Raw genomic sequence first — 20,963 nt, forward strand, 5'->3', positions numbered from 1 at the left:
TCTCTGATAGGTAAGCCTAGATAGCATAGAGAAACACTGCCATCCGTTGTATGTGGTTCGCGGGGTAATCCTCCGAATTTGTATCGAGCCATTCTCGTATAAAGAATAAACGCATCCGTTACGAATCTGACTTATCACTCCCAGTGCCTTCACGGGAACTCGATAGGGGAAAAGTAGCAGTAGTATGGGACACGTACCACTTTTGGAACTCGGGATACAACATAGTGTTCCATAACTGGTCACGGTATCGTCCCATAGGCTTCTATGCGGTGTCCCGAAACTGTCCCTCCCTCCCCTTCCCTCCCGAGCTGGGAATAAATAGGGTTTCCCCTTGGTTTCCAAAAACCCGTACATTCACCCTACTCATGCTCATGCGGTAATATCAGCGCTTCTTGGTACCGTAACTATGGAATCTCGCGCAAGAAAGTTATCGAAGAGCTTGACTGATGAATGATGAATAGGGCTAGGCGTTTGTGGCGGCCGCCACATCCGCCATGAAATCCGCGATTTTCGGCCGGAATGCCCACCTTCCGCGAATTTCGGAGTTTTTTTCACGGGATAAACATGATCAGTTTGACTCCTCCCGTGACAGACCCCGCATCCCGTTCGATAGATTCCGAGGGAACCATCGATGGCGAGATATCCTTATCCGCTGCGGACTCCTTCCGCGCCTGTCGCGTATTCGACCCCGCGAAGTTGAAAGCAATCGAGATCGAAGCCGGCTACGTCATCGAAAATATACTGTGGTTCGAGGAAAACGATCCGGGGAAGGCTGAACTCCGACTATACTTGTCGGCCGAGAGAAAACTCGAGGCTTCGTCTCATCCGATAGTTTTGTGGATAAATGTGACGGCTCGTTTTCCCGAATTGGCGAAGATCGCTCTGACTTGTCTGAGTGAACCCGGCAACAGTGTTTCGGCGGAGAGATCTTTCAGGAAATGCGCGACTGTTCTTCGAGATGATAGACGTAGTATAAAAAGTAAGAATCTTAGCATGTACAATATGCTTAATCATAACAGTGACGAAATGTGAGTTCTGGTCCTAGCTTCAAGCCTCCTAGGTTGCGCAAGGTAATTGACGACAGCAGACAAACATAAGCATGAGCTTTCGTTTTGCTTGTTCGGAGCTATGAAGCTGCCCTTGTCTTTTTCCCGAGTTAGCGCGATCCGTCGACAAAGCATCCGCCATAAGTCCGCGATTTTTGCTGGGGAGATCCACCACAGGTCCGCGATATTCCCGAAAAAAGTCCGCCACAAACGCCTAGCCCTAATGATGAATCATCCGAGACAATCGTCTTACGGAAACAAGTTCAACAATATACCCAATCAATGGGACCGTTTGTGCGGTCAGACCGGAGCACCTTGTACGCTGTGTGTCTAGTGACGCAGGTGAAGAGAGCTCGCATCTTGTCCGCGCGGGATCCCGGCGCGTGAATGAGCGAGCGATCTGCTCTCAACTTACCTCGCTCCCGATCGTCTTGTGTTTTGAGGCTCATCGAACAAGCCACGATGGGCACTATCGACTTGGCGATGAACCCAATGTAAGGACTCCACAATCAAATGATCGCCGATAGTTGAGGATGAATTTGTATTTATATTCCAAGGTAAGATGACATTCCTCCACGGTTGATCGTGCTAAAAATTCAAGTAAAGCTTCCGAAGAATTCTCAATCTTGAAGTGCTCAATTTCCTTCGACAGAATATTTCCACCTTGGTCATGGGCGCCGTTCGTCCGGTTATCGTTCAGAAGAAATGAGGTGAAGACCGCTAATCAATGAGACAACGTACAAACCGAAGACCACAACAGCGATGGAAAAGCGTGAAAATATAAATAAGCGACATCAATGGTCCAGAGAGTCAGTCAGTCGATCTATGATACATAGGTGAACATCTTTAACGCAATTTCGGCAGTACTCCAAGTGATGGGGTTCGGGGAAAGTTTAAGGGAACCGTCAATGTGCGAGACCACTATAATTTTCGGAAACTCTGAAGCTTCGGACGGGCCTATGGAAGTAGGTTAGCGCGATCAATCGGCTCAACCCGACCAACCCGAAAATCTCTGACTATAAATGGAGCGGAGAACTCAAGAATATTGCACCGCAGTGGAGAAGGCTTAGCGTCAAAGTTTATATTAGGAAATAGTCAGCATAATGGAATTCAATAATTTCGCTTCTGCCCATGAACCGTGACGGCCGATACGATCGCGTACACTGTAGCATAGTCGAGCGAAGTCAATAACTCAGTTTGGCGATTAGCGAATATCTCTTTGTCGGTTCATCAGGTGTCCTCCGACTAATATTCGAATCGAAACTCGATCAGTTCTTTCTTTGTTCCTTGGAGTCGAACTTCATTTGACGGGGTAAATGAAGCGGTCCAGCTTCTCTCTTATTTGTACATGGATCTGCTTATCTTCTATCTAACTGCCGCAAACTATGAACATCGGGGGTCCACCCTCTGGTGGCTGCGTCACGATTTTCAGGGGGGGGGGCGTAAGTGAGCGACTGGGAATAATCTTGAGCATGTGAGCGTATATATATATTATCTCCTTTAAAACTGTCGTCAACTATGGATCTATGGCTCACAGTGCAGGTCACTCGCATATCGATGAACGGGATTCCTGTTGTATGGATTCAGCACATAGATTATGAACAGTTGCATGTTATTTAGGATGCTGATCGGGAGACAACAGGAATATCCCTCAAGCATGATATTATCGAGAAATATTCATGTCGACAAAATCCGTCGCCGGAGCCAAGCTCGGCTCACCGAAGAAGGCGAGATTGGAGGGAGACCTGAAGAATTTACCGCTCTCGTTTTCCTGACACCGGGCTCGGCAGGCCTCGGTGTTGCCTTGTGACTGATCGAAACTCGAGGGGAAGAAACTTTCTCGCGAAGATTCCCAAGATGGTCTGCTTGCAGATTGATTGGCAGTTGAATTACGATACATTTCCATCTCACCGTTCGTGCGGTTCGGGTCGTAGAGACCGAAAACAGACTCCTGGAAGTAACCCCCCTGGTCTTTTGGGGGCGTCGTTCCGGGCACTATTCCGACATTATTCTGTTCACCCAAGCTGAGCATCGACATCATCGCCGAAGAATCCATGAAAACCTGGTTCTTCGATGGGGACACGTGAGTTCTTCGCACCTCAGAAGCATCGTCGCGACATCTGTCGAATTCCCGATTCAAGTTCCGACGCAAGCCGATGGAACGTCCCTCTCTCATCGAAAACTCGCCGGGTCGAAGCAATGAATTACCGCTACCCGCGTCAGTTCCATGATGGCAACCATTGTTACAACCTTGACCCTCTGTGCTCAACAGGCAATTGCTGTTGTGGAACTTCGTACTGAAAGGCTGGCTGGAAGATCCTGATCCGCAAATGCTCCCGGTGCTGTTGGCTCGGCTGATGTTGTGGGCTTGCGCTGACTGCGGTGAAGCCTGAAACCCGTCAGAGGTACGAACTTATATCTCTTGTCCGGATTGCGGGATGCGTCTTTTCCTCGACATTATAGACATCAGTTGAATGAATGTTACGAGATATATATACATGAATGCGAACGGAATAGCGCTGGCAGCCGATGACTCACCCTGGCGGACGTCGAAAACCGGCTTCCCTCGAAAGCTTGCGCCGCTCTCTCGATCTTTGGCGTTGAGGTTCGCAATACCCGCAGCGCGGGAGCTCCGAAAGTCCTGGGCTGTTGTTCATCGACGCTTGCCAGACAATTCTCGGCACCTGATTGTTCGCCAAATAGTTCGTCTCCGAAGCCCGACGATGCGGTCGTCGCTCCGGTCGTATGCAATGTGTCGGAGAAACTAGGAGTGTCGTTTCGGCGCGACCGTTTTTCAGGTGTTTTAAATTTGTGTCTGAACGGCGAGCCAGTGGTCGGGGAGACAGTGTCTTGACTACAATGGAGAGCGAACGTCTTTTTCTGTTTCATCTGCTCCCAGGTCACGGCGGCTCGGCATGTATCCCGTCTGGTCACGGCTTCAACCTCGAATTTCCCATTATATTTATTTCTAGTAACGTAGATGATCTTCCCCGTCAATTCCCGACAGGTTAGGAGCGCTATTTCATTCTCCCACACTTCGGTGACCTCACACTGAACCACCATCACGTCGACAGGCTTCACCTGAAAGAAAAATTGTTGCTCATCGGAGTAAATGTCAATGAGAAAGAACGGAACTCGATTTCAACCGTTGTGGAATTCGGAACTCACTTGAATAGCGCGATAGTCGCAGTGATCTGTTTTCTTGTGCTGCTCGATGACGTGGAACTCTATCCGCCATCCAACAACCAAGCACGCCCTTGAAAATTGAGATTTTTCTTTCATACGGACCGCTATTCCAGACGACATAGGTGAAATAGTAATCCTGTAGGTCCTCCGTAATTCGTTCAGCCTCCATGATAGATCCACTGAGAAAGCTCTCGGGTGAGGTTCCCGAAATGGAGCTATTGGGCAGCGGAGTCGGGAAGCGGTCAACTCAGATAAGGGAGAAGGTTGGGTGACTTGAAGGATTCTGCGCTCTCACCTCTCTGCTTCCAATATGTCGAGATCCGAGTAATTGAAATGTGCTTCTCCAGTGTGTTTATCGCATTCGCATACGGCAAATCCATATCGTTTCGACGGAAAGAGCTTCTTGATAACGCCTTTGCAGGGTTCACCATCTCGACACTGCTGTAAGGATAAGTGACGCCTCAGTCCCTAGAGACGCGAGACGCGAGCAAAGCCTAGCGTTCGCAGATTACAATGATCAGAGGAAATGGAAAATGGCGAAATTTCGTCAGCGACGGGAGATCCACTCGCAGCTGTTCCGCGAGTCTCTCTTGGAGAATCTGCATAGCCGATAACATTCGAAAAGGACGGAGGGATCCGAGCCGGACGGGTCGGCTTCATGGGGAACAATTTGCTTCCGACTGCTGGGAGGTCCAGACCCTTCAATGTGGGGTTTCTCGAATTCTCGCGATTCGGGGGGGATCTCACCTTTTCTGCCTCCATTTAACGAAGGGGATGGGGTTAATCCGAAGAAGTCAAATCTCAGCCGTTCACTCGGAACTTATGCCGCCACAGTGACCTCTGGGATGATTACGATGCAGGCTCGGCGATTTCTGTTGAGCTTCGTTCCGCATGTGCATGTAGCAAATGCGAAGCGTGCACACATTCGTGCCGAATCTCGACGGTACACAAACGGTCGGAGCGACTTTGACGCATGTACAACACCCGAATCGGAAATCAGGATCATGATTCGGGTTCCACGGGGAATGATCCTTCAAATGAGTCGAGCCATCCTTCCTACCCGACGCGCCGTCTTCACGGAACGGAGGCCGTTTTAGGTATATCCACGATCCACTCCCGTCGAGTTCAGAACCGCTGAGGAGCGAGGACGCTTCTTCTCCCAAGTATAAGATCTTGAATTACGCGATGAGTGAATTAAATGCATATACATGGCAGAGACTTCCTGAATATTTCCATATTGGAACACCGACTCCCCAGACGCACCGGTTGACGAGCTCGCGTGTGAGCAATGAGGTTCGATTTGATTGAAGGAGTCGATGTTATTCTGGATCTGGAGAAACCAACGCGAACGCATCGTCAGCCTCTCTTTTACGAATCGAGGAAGATGCGCCATCTGGAGATCCATTGCGGAAGAGGGTCCTATATTATTCTCAACTCTCTAGGCCCGCTTGCCGACAATAGCGGTTGCGGGCACGATATTGAGAAGGCAAGCTGGAAAGTCAGAGTATGCCGCTAAGAGTATACTGATCTGCCGGAACCGCACTGCGATTGCATGTTAGCTGATTCTCGGAAAAGCCTATGAACTCGTAATTGATAAATGAGGAGTTCAAGACCTAGAACCGAGCGACATCGACTCCCTGCAATCGACGAGCCCTTGCCAACGTCTCGAGCCCAGCATAAATCATCATCATCATCATCATCATTATCTCTCGAGACATGATGCGTGCTCCGGTACCAACCATAATCGGTGTTTGACTATCGAGTGTAAACCGAGAACTCCGGATGAGCAGCTACTCTCCCCCGATTCGTCCCCTCTATTCTTGTTGAAGCTCTTGGGAACTCTTCTCGCTCTCGCACTCGTCGTTACGCCTGCCAAGACTCTCGTCTTGTCGCTAGCAAGTTGTCCTCCTTAGGCAGGGGGTCTCCCATGCAGCGCCGACGTTTGACTATTTGAGAAGATAAGCCTGCATGTTTGGCGGAGAATCATGTCATGTCTTCTGGTGGGGGAGGGGAACTTTTCATATTCCGTGAGTCTATCCGAGACCACGACTGATTTCGTCGCATCCTGTTTCGAGAGGCTGAACCCCAACTGCGGAGAAACGGAGAAAAATGTTGAGTTGCTGCGTCAGAAAGGTTAATTTCCGTTTTCAGCTGCACTTTGAAATTCCTAGAACCCGTTGGTATACCAATGGAGAAAAGTAGGGTAGCGGGGAACTTTCCTCACGACACTATCCGAGAACTGGAAAACACTCATGGTGTTCTACAGATTGGATCCTCCGGACCACTAGCCTTCAGACAATGCTGAGGATGCCTAATCATACCTTTTTAGAACGAAGCGAAGCACGAAAAAGCATTGGGTCCTCATTTCCAGCGGCGTGTTTGACCGTGTTCTGATCGCTAAGTGTCCTACTTCGTGATGGATCTGCGAATACACTTAAAAAGCAGAACGAATTTAGTAGGATCAGGAATCAGTCGCGCCCATCTCCGAGGTTGATCGGAGCGAAATTCCACCCTGCAGAATCTATCCCTCGTTCATGTGGAAAGTTTTATTCCTCAAGCGGAATTCCCGATGTATTGGAATCTGTCATCTACTTCGCAGGTATCGAAGTATGTCTCGACGTGGATGCTCGCAGCTTGAAGAACGTGCAGAAAATCCTGCGCCGGAACCATCCTTTCCAGCGAATAGTTTTCAATTTCCCTCACGTCGGTGGAAAAATGAGAATCGAGCGGAACCGTGAACTCCTTAGAGATTTCTTCATCGCTTGCCAGGCCGTTCTTGACCTTCAGAATGGTACGACCTTCCAATTGTTCTCTCGTTCATTCTACTTCCAAAGTTTTCGCTCAGGCCACCTCTTGCGTCGTATCCTAATAGATATCTCCGCGGCAGGTGTCGTTGATGTCGCTCTGTGCCGTGGCCAAGGCGGAACGCCACTCGACCAGGACCGGCGATTCGACGACACTTGGAAAGTTACCGAGATGGCCGCTCACGGGGGATTTGTTCTCGTCGAAGTGAAGCCTTTCAATGCGGATTACAGGAGAGTGGGCTATAGAAGCTTGAACAAATCCTTCAACAGCTCTGGAGCTTTGTTGCACACTTTCGCCTATTCCGGCAAGCCTGAGTCCCTGTCGAGCTCTACAGACGGAGACAATTTCGCGGCCCGAGACCCGTGCGTCGAAGCCGGAACATCCATCTTGAGAGTGGAGCGTCAGATCAAATATCCGTTGGAGTATGGTCTACACTACAGCTTTTGGGTCGAGGAGTCCGTCGGCTCCGTCGACGCTATTCTCAGGAGAACGATCGATACTCATTTCAAAGACCTCAATGTTGAGATAGAGCGATTGGTGAGCACATTCCCCAGAGGAAGCTCCAGAAGCTGGTGCTTCGCTTTGAAAATTTCCTGTGGAAAATATGCCCTGACTAAGGAGGACGCTCATGTCAGATTTCGCGAGACACTGAGCGAAAAACTTAAACTTGAGCTGCTCGATTCCGCCTGTCCGTAATCGGGGAATCAGCAGAGCTCAAGGGAAGCACCGACTGTTCCATGAAAAAAAATTTCCTCGATGGAACTTTAAATGATTGCGCCTCATAACTCACAACCGGAATTTCGCCAGACACAAATACGCACGGGCAGTTCCTTCTGATTTGCATCGCGTTTTCCGGGCCAAATGTACTTCAATGGTCTCGCGGTGGAATGATACAGCGATATCTCGAAGGGTGAGGATATCGACCGCAGAGGCGTGTGGAAGAAGGATCTGCTTCCTTCCCGCAGGAGTGAGACGATAGCCTTGCGCAGAAGATGAAAGATGAATAATTGTGCTCGCTCTGCAGTATTCCGCTGAGAAGTCTCGAACAATGCTGCGGGCTCGAGCACCGAATCGCAGATTGCTCAAGATAACGCCGAGATGATTGGAGGATATGGATTACTCCGGATGCCTTATCGTCGATAAAATTGCTTCCCTCCGCGAGGATCACCGTGACGGGGGCTGATTACGAGTTTCTGGCGATATGAGTCTCCAGATCTGGTACAAGTATATCGTACCAGGCTCGATCTTATCGATAAATCGGATTGGAAATCGGTGTAGATATCCAAGGAATCCCGCTTCCTTCGGTGCGTCCTTGACGTAGTTGATAATCGAATATTATATCGGAGACCGTGATCGAAGTCCAACGCACACGAGATGTATCGATATTATCATTTATTTCCCATAACCCTTCTGCTTAGGGCCGCGCGTCGCGATCCGGAGTCGTACATGATTCGGCGCTAACTTGATGTGTGACAGTGACGGCTGCGCCATAGTTCAGCGTGAACCCTGATCAAATCTGAGCGGCGAGATTTAGGCTACCTATCGCGGGCCAAGACTTTGCACATGACCAATAGGTTTCCTGATGGGGCCCCGATCCGCGAATTCAGATATTTTCCAGCATATTTCGGGATTTGGCAAACTCGAGATGATTCCATCGTTTATGGCTGCCAGCCGCCAGCTCTCAACTCTCAACGCGCATCAACATAGAGAAAACAACAAAATCGAGTGTTTCTCGATGAATATTATCCAACGTTTAGTGATTTCACCAATCAATGGTGCCGACCAGATCGAGGAATCATATTCTAAATGAAGTGTCGTTTCCCGGTTTCGCATTCTCGGTGCTCCAATACTGCAGGTAAGCTTGAGAAATCCACGAAGGAGTCAGAGATTTCGGAATCACCACCTAGATTTTCGCGTGAGGATGCTCCTCCGCCTTTTTCCGCTGACGGTGTGCATTGAGCGTATTCAGGCTCTGGATTACGTCGCGATCCCCGGGGCGTATTGGATGGAGTCATGTGGGTGATTCACTTATCGCAAATGGAACCTTCCCAGAAATTCCGTAAGCCATCAGCATAAAGGGCTTTCTCGCCTTTTCGAGATTCCTCATGGCCTCAGACAGCGCAAGCGATGAATGGCGTAATGATCGCGAGCTCCTGCACGGAAATTTCAGGCACGCAGCCCCAAATCAGGAATCCAATGTGCGCGGTTCCCCGATTGTGTAGTCGAGCGCCGCAAAGTTCCCGGCTAACGATCTCAATGACTTGAACCAGACGATGGAGTGATTCAATCCGTTCGCCCTCAAAATGTTCAACGTTTCACCGATGAGTTCGGTCCGCGCTTGCCGCTTCCGTCTAGGTGCTCTTGATCGTCGCTGCGAAGGGAGCGGTCGCTCTGTGCGTCGGCAGGCAGCAGCAGCAACACCACGAGAGACTTTCCATCGCCACCCGGAGCGGCGGCAGTAGCACCACCATCACCAGCGCTAGCTGCTGCGGTGACAACAGGCTGTATGGCTGGTGTGTGGTGTGGTGTAGCGTTTCTCTGGAACGGGAGAAGAACAGCGTAAGCGGCTACGGCCTGCGCTATTCTGTGAGGATCTGAAGACCAGAGTTAGTCAAGCAGTAGAGTTTCGAGAAACTCTCGATCACGGATTCGCTGAATGAGAGGAAGTAGCTCAACGGAGCTGTGAACGGACCGAGTTGGATTTTATTGGTCTCCGGTCAGAGTAGAATAGCGAGATGACTTCGAGTGACCACAGCTTTCGAATCGTACGGATTAGGTGAAGGATGGTCCTCCTTGCTCGGACGTCTTGTGAGGGTGAATCACGACTTTCGGGGAAGATCTCAGCTGACGAAGTTGTACCTCTGGACTGTCACGCGAGTTGCAGTCGGGGAGCTCAATCCGTTCAAGTGATAGAATGGCTCTGCAAAAAATTTTGAGCTTCTACGCTGGTGAGTTTCATGGAATAGGGTTCTGAGGCGATCCGAGCTCGTGGCTAATTCGCCGCTGGGTCTGTATAATAGATATATCTCCTGAGTCGGAATCAGAAACACGCGGAAGGCTCTCTGTGCCAGAGTCTGGCACAGTCGACATTGCTTGTTTTGCTCTGCCGATCGGATCGAATCAGATTTCTGGGCTCGGTTCGCTCGGCTCACGTTCTACACGATCTTTTTGATAAACAATGGGACCGTGATAGCTTGATAGAGCTGAGAGCTGAGTCTCATTGAATACGAGTGCAGCTGTAATGCCAAACTCTGTTCCCACTGGGGCGGCTCGACGAGACTAATCACGGACGGAATTTAGTAATTCGATCGTTCTGTTTTCGTATTTTTCTTGAATTATTCACCATTGCGAACGATGCCATTCGAGTCCTGATTTCCATCCCAAGCATGCCTATGCATAGATGCGAGCGCGCTCTTACATCATCATGACGGAGAGTTGACGCCGAGGACTCATTCTCAAAGGAACCTCGAAATTTGGACGGTCGTTAATCACGATTGTTATGGAAGAGCCGCATGCGTAGGATTTTATCGCTAAGATCATATTACAGGAAGCAGTGACGATCCTCGAGAAGTGCGAGAAGTCCGCTTCACCTGCTACAAAGAATGCAAAGTGAACGATGCTACGGAGGACATAGTTCTCTACGAACTCCCGGAACCTCAACGAGAGAATAACAATAAAATAAAAGATGAAAAGCCCCTCTCCAGATTTGACCTCATCGTGAGAAACGTGAAGAACAAAGATTATGGTGTTAGGTGAGCTTGGTCGCGGTCGAATACGCTCCTTTACGAATGATGAGCTCAGAAGCTCCCGGAACAGGCTATCCTAAGCTGATGTCTTGCCTCCGAACAGCCTCCGACGATTCGTAGACAATAGCGAAGCTCAGCAGCAGTTCGCACTGTTACGCGAAAAACTCCCGCAGCTGCTGGAGATCCACGAGTCGTTCCCGAGTAAAGAACTTTTCCGAAACTACAGTAATTGCGCTTTGGAGAATCCTTCGTGGTCCGTGGCGCACATAGCAGTCGCATTGAATCTTTTGGATATTCTGAGGAGCCCGTCTGTGACTAAGTAAGCCGATTCGTCATCCTGCGTGCCGTCATGATCTCTTCTGACGATGAATGTCGAGGTTGTTTGGGCCTCGCTGATCATATCTACGGTCTTCCAGGTATCTCGATACGAAATGTGAAATCACAGGCAAGACACCGCTGCACCTAGCGTTAGAGCTGCAAAATGCACCTGCACTACAGGCGCTTCTCGATCAAGGAGCTAGAGTTGATGTCGTCGACAATCGCGAAAATTCGCCGTTCCACTACGCTATAAAAACAGAGACAAAGTCATTCCTAGAGGTCAGTATGGAGTGCACGTTGGCGCTCGATGTTCCCGGGGGCTAGAGATCCTCGTTGGGAAATTTCCGATCCTTCGATCGATCGAGGACTGCAGCATGGGAGATCTATGAACTCGATCGCTAGACCTACACCTCACGTTTTCGCCTCGTTGCAGATGATCTGCAGAGCGCCGGGTGCTGCCACAGGAATCAACCAGAGGAATCTCTACGGCGAGACTCCCCTGCAAGCCGCGTGCATGGCCGGCTTGAGTGCTTGCGTAGAGACACTGCTGAAGCAGGGCGCGGACGTGAATTCGGCCTCGTTCAGCACCTGTACCACGGAAGGACGGTAATGGGACTCGCATTTCTTCTGAAAAGCTCCCGATGTTCGGGCATTGGAGCTCATTCTCCGTTCTGAGTCTTGAGCGTTTCTCTTCCTCCTCAGGGTCGTGGGAGACAGAGATCTGGGATTTTTCAGTGAACGCCAAATGAGGAAAGGCGGAACTCCGTTGCATTGGGTGAAATCGCGAGCGGTAAGCGAAAATTCTCGGGTGGAACGTCTCTCATGAGATCGCCAAACAATCGACTGGGAGGGAAGTGTGCTTCGGATCGAATAATACAGTGGTACTCGGCGATTGACGAGAGTTGCCTCGTTGCAGTCTCTGGAGCTCATGATCGACATCGGATGCGACTTGAATGCGAGGAACTCCTGTGGGGACACCGCTCTACACGTGATGGCTTCGAAGCGACGCCTGGAGTCTTTGATCTGGCTATTGATCGAAGGCGCAAATGTCAATGCGCGAGGCTGCGGCGGGGATACACCTCTGCACGTCGCTGTGCGATCCGCGAGGGTACCGAAGCCGCAAGACGCATGGATGCTTTTCAAACAGAAAGTCGAGCAGAAGAATTACGGACGACAGAAGGTTGGTGCGAGAGGTCGAAGTCTTGAGTTGATGTCGTGCTAGGAGGGAGTTCCGGCCGCAGGGCCCAATCCGTTTGGGGGCTTTGTCCCCCGAGGAGCTCAATAGGTGAGCGGTCCAAAAGACTGATGCATCATATTTCCCTTCAGCATGACGGGCTCTCCATCGTTCAGATTCTTCTTGCGTTCGGTGCTGATCTCAACAGTGTCAATACCGCCGGAGACACCCCAAGACACATTGCTGCTGTGATGGCTTCCAATACGCACAACCCACGCTTAGATCAGCTGTTATTCGTCCTTCACGCGGTAGGTGCCAAGCGGTGTGCGAAGAGAAGCCCTCTATGCACTGAAGGATGTAGTCCCGACGGGAGCTTCGACGGCGTGCCTCCTCAGGACTTTTGCAAAGATCGCATGAAAAGTACGTGGCTCCGGTGTTTGTGCCCTTGGCTCGACCAAGATGCTCTGACACGGTTGACAGCGAGAGTACCATCCTGAGTTTTTCCGAATTTTGTTTCAGTCTTCGATGAAGCGCTGAGCGCGGATATTTTGAAAGAGACTCTGGAACGGAAACGCAAAGGTCTGTACAAAGGCAAACGATGCCGGGCATTGTCTGTCGATGGCGGCGGTGTCAAAGGCTTGGTAACGCTGAGAACACTGAAATGTCTCGAGGAAGTCGTAGGGCAACCGATCTTCAGCTGTGTCGACTGGGTTATCGGAACCAGTGCTGGAGGTATCTCGACGTGTTGTCTCGCCTGCGGTGAGTGATGCACGGTCGCCAAGCATTCGCATGTCACGAGCGATACAGCGAGATGTCAGGAACTCGAGTGGTAATCTCGAGCCCTTTACATCCAGGCCACAGCTTGGACGTAGCCTTTCGAACCGCTTTCCGTCTAAAAGAGAAGTTCATCGTCGGACCACGGCCGTACAATACGGAGGGCCTTGAAGAATTCTTCAAGCAGTCATTCGGAGGCGAGACGAAGTTCTCTGACATCAAAAGTCCCAGGTAAGCCGCCGTTCTCCGAATCCGGAGCCGTGCCCAAATGAGCCTTACGTGCGGAGACGCTCAAGCTCGATGAATGAAGTATTCCTCTCCTATGAGGAGTCTGTGAGTGTGTACTGGAGAGTTTCGATCAGCAAGAATTTCGCAGGTTCGCGGTGACAGCGGTCAACGCCGAAGTCTGGCCGACTCGACTGAAGCTGTTCCGGAACTATGTCAAACCCAGATCTTTGTTGGAAAAGAAGCCTGAAGCTCCAGATGACGAATTCGTATGGTCTGCAGCTAGAGCGACGGGCGCTGCTCCGACATTCTTCAAGCCTTACAAACAGTATCTCGACGGTGCGATCATATCGAACAATCCTACCCTGGACTTGATCACCGAAATCACCGAATACAACGCCGCGATGAAGGTGAGTTCTCGGGCAGAAGATCACCCTAACCTCTCGAGTCGAGTCCGGCATGGCGTCTGGCATCCAGAGCTATCACCAGAAACCATTCCTCTTTGAAGGATAAACCCTCTGAGTGTTACGATGTTGACATCGTACTCTCAGTTGGCGGCGGCATGCGCCCCACGGCAACCGTTGGGACGATTGATGCTCTCCAGCTGGATCCTGGACTTTTCGGAGCAGCCAAAGTTGCTTATTCCGTGGGGCATCTTATGAAATTCGCTGTGGAACAAGTGAGTTCCCTCACGCATGAGGAACTATCTCGCAGTCAGAGCAACCGATTCGAAATATCTAATGTGTCTCTCATTCTCCCCCCAGATCGCAGAACCCGACGGACGTCACGTTGATCGTGCCAGGGCTTGGTGCTATGGAATCGGGGTGCCGTATGCTCGTTTACAGCCTGTTTTGTCACAAAATATACCGGTGAATGAGAGCGACAACAGGGTCATCGCCAAAATTCTGTGGGAGACGATGGCTTGCTTTAAACAATTTCCGGATGAGATGTCCATGATCGCTGAGCTATTGCGCGACGAGGGGAAACCAACGAAATAAGTTATCGGAGCGTCCTCTGAATGAAAGGGTTTTCCATTTGGCTGTTGGGGCTCGGAGTTGTTGTTGCGGCTGCAAAATTTTCTTCTCCTCTTGGGGAACGGGCACCTCAAAGAAGGAATAGTAATTGGGGAGAATTCCAGCTCGATATTCTGATCAGCTCTGCTTTATTACCCGACAACTCCCTTCGGGGGAATGGAGTGAGACCTGGGAGCGCTTCCCAGAATTTCCTTGAGGTCGGCTTATGCATCAACCAAAGTTTTAAATCGATCAGAGGGGTATGCACACGGCAACTCGATTTCCGTCGCCCAGGCATCACTCAAACGTTCACGCCGGACCCTTATCATTCCGAAAAACACATCATGGGGCCTCATGTCAATTTGCACCGGTAGATGATGTTTTATATGAGTCGTCATAAACGCTGACTCGCCTTGTTGAAGAGCAAATAAAAGATCTGACTGACTTATATTTGTCCACACGTTTGAATCTTCATTGAATGAGAAGGATGAGAATCAATGATAATGGTGGAAAGGAAGAGGAGACTCCCTCATGATCCGAGAGGGTTCCGGGTGTACGCGACCGGATAGAGCTTGCAACAAATCATGACGATATCTCGGATTCCGTTTGTTTATTCTGCATCATTCGAGTCCTGGCGATTCACAATGTGGATAATTGTCCCCACCATGGAACTGTCAAACAATAAATTATTCTTCATAGATATCTTAGATTCCTTATGATCTTTGACGTCGTTCGAAGAAACTCCAACGAGCTCACCGCACAGCTCGGAGAATGAACATCCAATAATAATGAAAAGAAAACCTAAGCGGAGTCTCTTCTGTGGAGCTGATTGCCGTGTTTATTCCTAGGACCTTACTGCTAGTTCCTGATAAGAGTTGGTTCGAAACAGACTCGACCACGACGGACTCCCCATAATTCGTCCATTCCGTGAAGCAACAAGTTATGTTAAACATCGATTCCCCAAAATCAGCCGATTGTACCCACACCGTCACAATGAGGGCTTGCCGGTGGGAAGTATCATTCGAAAAGACTTCCTCCATCCTCTCTTTACATTCGCTCCACCAATGATACAAACTCATGCACTAACGATAAAGGAGACCGCTCAAGGAGAATCCTCGAGTACACGTTGAGCTTCCGAGGTCGCTCTACCAGAGACCTGGGAACGCATTGACTTCTCCCTGTTGTACGGTTTTTTCTTCACCTTTGGTATAGCTCAAACGCAATCGCATTCTCAGCTTGGTTTGACTGGCTGGAGGCGAAACTTTCACAATTTGCTCGATCCGACCTGAGAAATTAGGGGACCGGAATGATTTTGGGATTGAGGCCGAGGCAAAAGCTCCTTCATTCGCTTGTGTCGTCCACCGGTGAGCCCCGGGCAAGTTGAGGGCGGGAAAGGAAACCGAGTCGCTATTCGTCCCATCATTATCTACTCACCTAGATTTGGTTGAAGTGTGTTTCCACTCGGTGGGAGCATTTCGAGCTGGAAGCTTTTCGGTACAGCCACCTGGAAGGAACAGATGAAACGGAATTAGTCTTTCCTCGATCGAGTTTCCGCGAGGTAATCGGCGCTCACGTCGCAGGATACCCACCTGGAAGAGAACGTCGGATATGCTGACGCCTCCGACATTTTTCATGTGAACGACGAACGTGACCTGTTGTCCGACAGGAACTTTCTGAGGGTAATCCATCGTAATATGGAGCCCATCGACGTCCATTGCGGGAATCGTTTGCATGGGAGCCGTGGAAGATTTCGGTGTTGCCGAGTTCACCAATGCTGATATGGAGTTCTTAGGGTTCTGCGTATCGTCTGAGATGATCAAGCTGTCCCCCAAGAAAGCTACGGGCGCGGATGAAGGGGGAACTGGCGTCGATAATGAGTCGATACCTGAGGAACATTGGGCCTTATGAGTGCTCCATCCTCTCGACGATGGGGGACTCTCGCTGTGTCAGGCTTCAGTCGGAATGATTAGCTTCGCCACTCACCGGCCAGGTCTCCCAAAAGATCGAAGAGAGCATCTCCTGTATTGTTATTACTGTTTGAAATAATTTTGTTGTCCGTCGCTGCTTGAGGTACTTGAGTCGCCCGTGGGGGCATATCGATGACGTCATCCCCTCCGACCAACAAATCGAGGAGATTGTCCACTCCAACACCATCTCCGTTGTTGTTCAGATTAGCTGTCGTGATCTCCACCTGAAAGATCGAAATTGTGATTGGATCCGTATGTAGGTACCCTGTGACCGTGTTTCGCTGCTTTATCGACTGACAACGATAGCTTCGATGAGATTCGCGGCTGGCTCACCTGCTTATGATTCCCGACGAGTCCCTCTTGTGCTTGAGGTGGCTGAGCTTTTATCAGAGTTTTCACCTGGGCCAGAAAATAGAGTTTTAACGCTTGCGAAAACTTTGATTCGTCACGCACCGAACATTCACATGATCAGTTTCCGTGATTACCTCCATGGGAGGCATTCGCTCGAGCAGAGCAGGTCTCAACGTGTCGTGTCGAGAGAACAATGCGGCGAATTCGGACGCCCGCTGTTGTAGTTCTATGTGCACGCTAGAAGACAGCGAGTCGATGGCGCACTTGATTCTGTAATGAATTGTTCCATATTTCCATAGATCACGGGAGGCATTATTCATCCCAATCACACTCAATCCAGGAGCGGCGGAGGAGTTCCCTTGGATAATTACCGATTGGTGCTCTCTTGGGAGAAGCGGACGCTAAGCTTTTCCATGGACAGGAGCGCGTACGATCTATAAAGTCGTAAAATCGTTCTAGTGATTGGAACTCTGAACCGGAGGGAGAGCACCATTCCGGGCTCTTTCATTCAAGAACTCGAGTCAAAGCCTGGTCTCCGGTAATACCTCGTGGCAACGTTTAACTGGGTGTTGAAAAGTAGCCATTGCTCGAAGAAACCGATGACATCCGATTCCTTGACGGGTTGGAAGTCTTTCAGACCTTCGCCAAGCTCCATATTTTCTGCTGACTGTAGCAGAAGGTCCCCGAATTCACCGATAGTCCAACATGCCACCTGAAATCATTCGCCGGAAGTTAGTCAGTGTCGGGCCGCACAGGGGTCTTATGCTCAGCATGAGATGCAGGGAGCAACGGGACGATATTCTGATTCGGGAGTCCAACCTGGCACAAGGGCTGATAGGCGCTGACTTCACTTGGCGGATCGATTCTTGACATCTCCCACCAGAGTCTCCGCACGGCAAAAGCGTACAGAGAGTTTTCCTGACATGCGCTCAGGAGCTGTATAAGAGAGCCGACGATATCGTCATTCACATGGTTTCCGGCCAGAGTCAGCGCCTTGATCATCGTTTCGACGTGCCAGCGCTTCGTCGGTGCGTAAGCTTCAGCCGCTAAGAATAAATTGCACGAGCAGCTTTGAGCAAACTCTGGTTCGGCCGTCGCCAAGAAGACCAGCAATTCCCTGAAAGCATCGGTAATTTATTCGAATCCTTCAGTTCTCGCCACGTATAGTTTGAGAGCTGCGAGATGGGTCGCTTCGACGAATACGCAACTCACCTGGTCATGAATTCGATATTCTGTGAATTGATGAGAGCGAAGCAAAGGTCAAGAGCTCTCCTCCGGATCGACACGTCCGGGTCTTTCAAGCAGTCCACAATCGTATTCTTATGTCGCTGAACTGCCTGGTAGTCGGCCTGCACGGTCCTATACAGTGTCGTGAGAGCGACGTATCTGATATTCTTGTCGGTATTCAACAAGAATCGGCCAAGAATGTTGACGCCCAGAACTCTCAGACCAGACTCGGACTTTATGTCCATTATCGTCAGTACCGCCTCGTAAAGGATGGCGTTACCGACGTTTTTCGCGGTCTCGGTATTGGTAGCCACCTGGAGGAAATGATCGTGCTCGAATGTTTATATCGATACGTATGAACGGACATGATGGTTGAAGGGATTCCTCTCGACGGAGGTCAGGAGCTCTTCCCGACCTTAGAGGCGAATCTGATTCTCCGTATTGAGTAGAACTCTACCTGAGCGAGGATGTCGTTCATTGCCTCGGAGCATTCAACGTCGTTCCTGCCGAGCAACCGCAAGAGCCGCAATATCTTCACCTGAAGGAAAGGATCCGAGACTCCGCATACGTCGTGCTCAGGCGAATAGCCGCTGAGGATGAGGTTCTTCAGGATTCGCACGAGTTGCGGCACGGATTTACGGAAATAGCTTAGGGTGTCCGGCGATCGCTCGCACATTTCGTGCACGAGAACGATCGCCGTGATCAGTATGCCGTGATTCTTCTCCGATAGAAGAGATCTTGTCGCGGGTATGAACATTTCCATCAGCTCGGGAACCCGTCTGATTATCCGAAATGCGGCCAGAGCTGCCTTCTTCTTGACATACGGATTCGATGAAGTTTTCAGGATCCGTTCAACCTCGCCAGCGAGATCTCGAGACATTTCCGGTGAGCAGATGCTTGCCAAGGTACACAGGGCGAGCCCGACAACGAACTGTGTCGGGGAGTTGAGGTCGTTCTTCAACGAATTCGTCACCAGGAGATGAACGTCTTGCCGTTCATCGAGCAGAAGCATCGCACCGAGATATCTGGAAACAGTTTAGGTTCCTGGTGAAAAAAGCTAGATCGAGCCTTGATGGGATTTCTCTTCGGCGATATCTACGCAGTGGAAAAGCCTGTCGCGAATCTTTGTCTCGCATGAGACTGACCCTATTCTTTTATCGGTGAACCTCGGTGAGGCGATGAGTTTGAGGCATTCTAGCTGTCCGAAATGAGCAGGATATCCGAGCATGTGAATGTACAGAAGCTTTGCGACGTTCCGGCATCTGGAATAGAGAATTCGTTTGGGATACTCGCGTCTCAGCCATCTTGCATCGATTGTTCGATCAAGGAAACCGAACAAGTAGGCTGCCATCAGAAGATCGCCGCTGGCCCACGACTATGACGGCGACTACTGACAACCGCTTCCGTCGGCTCTGAGAGAACACTCTGAATTAGAGTGCGTCGTGAGGGAGTCGGCCTGCGTCAGCTAATCTTGTCCGATTCAATTACGTCCACTGAGAACGTCGAAACTCTGCCGCAACGCTGAATGCTGCAGGCGGAAGAAGTCGAAAGATCTCGTGCGGAGTCCAGGAAGGATCCGATCGACCTTACAGGAAACAAATAAGCGAGCCGGACGAGAACCATGAGGGAGTTCTCTCTGCCTCCTATGCCGGCAGGAGGGCCAAGCGAGTTGACCGACCCCGAGCCAAAAATGCTAAGGATCGCATTCTCAGAACGACCACCGAATGCGCTAAGACGACAGCATCTCGATGCAGGGAAAAATATCCGTCTGTCATGTCGTCTCAAACAGCTTGAACGATAGTCAGCCCCGAAAAAGCTACTGAACTTGAATAGGCTGCGTCGCACGATTTTTACACACCTCCATAAACTGTCATCTTCGCGGAAGGTACTCCGAATGTAGGCACATTCTTTCTGAACCACGGCTCTCTCATCAGCCGCCGTTCTCGCTGCACGGATTTGTCGGATGAGATCTCGAAGTCGCATGGGGCTCTGCATGGACTGGGTGATCCGGTTGACGCCGGAGAGAATGGTTTGTTGAATATCCATCCTGAACGGAACGGAAATTCACGTTCTCATGCACCACGAAGTCGAGACGGCGGTCACAAGGTTGTCGCTCGAGGCAACACGTCAAAGTATGTCTCCAGTTGATCTTTGTTGTGTGGCGGAGAACAGATACTTCCACGCTCGACCCTCTACTTCGAGCTGTCGACAGGCAGGATCCGTCGACGAACGGCCAGGAGGGCAAGCTGGTGGTGAGCGAGCAGCGATAAAACGGCACCTCCGATATCCACCACCCACGAAAGTCTGAATTATTTTAGAAAAAAGGTAGTCTGCTAGTCACAACCTGCTGCCAAGTTCTACCGCTAACTGCCGAGCGGTTTGTTTTGACGGCTGCTAAGAACTGAGCCGCCAGCAACGCAGGCAACATCATCGTCGCGCGGAGAGCTGCCGGGGGCGCCGGCCGAGCTGTCGCCGCCTAGACCACCTTCACAGATGCCAGGTGCGCGAAAGTAAAACAGATATTCACTGCCGTGGAGCAATAGATTGATTCGGGCTCAAAACATGCTCGCTGATGCGTGAAATATCTCGCGATGTCTCATGTCACCCCCCTCCCCCCCGAGTGCCGGACGAGGCACGCTCCCGGAGTGGTCGCCCCTTTTAACCATCGACCCGATCCTCCTTTTGCGGCATGTGAAAACGAACGCTTCGGTTTCCAGCTGGTGTATTATGTCTGCGCCGTCGTCTACGATGCGCAGGATGTCCACAAAGAACTAATGTTGCTCTCGCGGGCACTCGTATACCTTTCGCTCGAAGCGACTTCACACCTACTCTCGATTGTATTCCTGCGCTCTCGGCTTCGCCGATCGCAAGCTTCTAAGATGGACAAATTCTATCCCCTGAAGATACGAAATGATCAACCCGCCTGACGGGGTGCGTGCATCTGAGGGCAGGATCGATCGACAAACCATCTTAATCAATACCACTGATTTTTTGACCTTCGACAGAATGTTTCCGGGTATGCATGAAAGAGCGCAAAATTCGTAAATGCAATCATAAAATCCCCATTTATTGAGCTCGATGACGAAATGTACTTCCAGTTATGAGGGTACGGGCGACCGAGCCGTTCCGAT

At 50.5% G+C, this 20,963-nt stretch overlaps 3 protein-coding genes across 3 annotated transcripts; 1 reads left to right on the forward strand and 2 right to left on the reverse strand.

Annotated features, from left to right (window-relative positions):
* Positions 1 to 931: 931 nt before the first annotated feature.
* LOC100906828 (uncharacterized) lies at positions 932 to 5,171 on the reverse strand. The gene is made up of 6 exons (XM_003738880.1): positions 4,980 to 5,171; positions 4,528 to 4,673; positions 4,215 to 4,302; positions 3,585 to 4,127; positions 2,958 to 3,435; positions 932 to 987 (listed from the first exon to the last, which is right to left on the reverse strand). The coding sequence occupies exons 1-6, from the start codon at positions 4,992 to 4,994 to the stop codon at positions 932 to 934; spliced, it is 1,326 nt and encodes a 441-aa protein (XP_003738928.1). The 5' UTR covers positions 4,995 to 5,171.
* Positions 5,172 to 9,528: 4,357 nt separating this feature from the next.
* Positions 9,529 to 14,676, forward strand: LOC100907119 (85/88 kDa calcium-independent phospholipase A2). The gene is made up of 13 exons (XM_003738882.3): positions 9,529 to 9,985; positions 10,585 to 10,789; positions 10,887 to 11,102; positions 11,200 to 11,380; positions 11,535 to 11,707; positions 11,804 to 11,891; positions 12,018 to 12,281; positions 12,428 to 12,695; positions 12,795 to 13,034; positions 13,130 to 13,280; positions 13,426 to 13,684; positions 13,783 to 13,953; positions 14,039 to 14,676. Exons 1-13 carry the CDS (start codon positions 9,952 to 9,954, stop codon positions 14,270 to 14,272), a joined length of 2,484 nt encoding a protein of 827 aa, XP_003738930.2. The 5' UTR covers positions 9,529 to 9,951; the 3' UTR covers positions 14,273 to 14,676.
* A 431-nt stretch (positions 14,677 to 15,107) lies between these two features.
* LOC100907262 (AP-1 complex subunit gamma-1) lies at positions 15,108 to 20,010 on the reverse strand. Its single transcript, XM_018641858.2, has 13 exons — positions 19,691 to 20,010; positions 18,978 to 19,094; positions 18,290 to 18,857; positions 17,818 to 18,146; positions 17,425 to 17,722; positions 17,151 to 17,317; positions 16,977 to 17,039; positions 16,740 to 16,875; positions 16,588 to 16,653; positions 16,271 to 16,478; positions 15,877 to 16,172; positions 15,722 to 15,791; positions 15,108 to 15,572 (listed from the first exon to the last, which is right to left on the reverse strand). The coding sequence occupies exons 1-13, from the start codon at positions 19,876 to 19,878 to the stop codon at positions 15,433 to 15,435; spliced, it is 2,646 nt and encodes an 881-aa protein (XP_018497374.1). The 5' UTR covers positions 19,879 to 20,010; the 3' UTR covers positions 15,108 to 15,432.
* Positions 20,011 to 20,963: the final 953 nt, after the last annotated feature.

Source organism: Galendromus occidentalis, unplaced genomic scaffold (genome assembly GCF_000255335.2).
Source record: "Galendromus occidentalis unplaced genomic scaffold, Mocc_1.1 scf7180000076336, whole genome shotgun sequence".
Taxonomy (NCBI): Eukaryota; Metazoa; Arthropoda; class Arachnida; order Mesostigmata; family Phytoseiidae; genus Galendromus; species Galendromus occidentalis.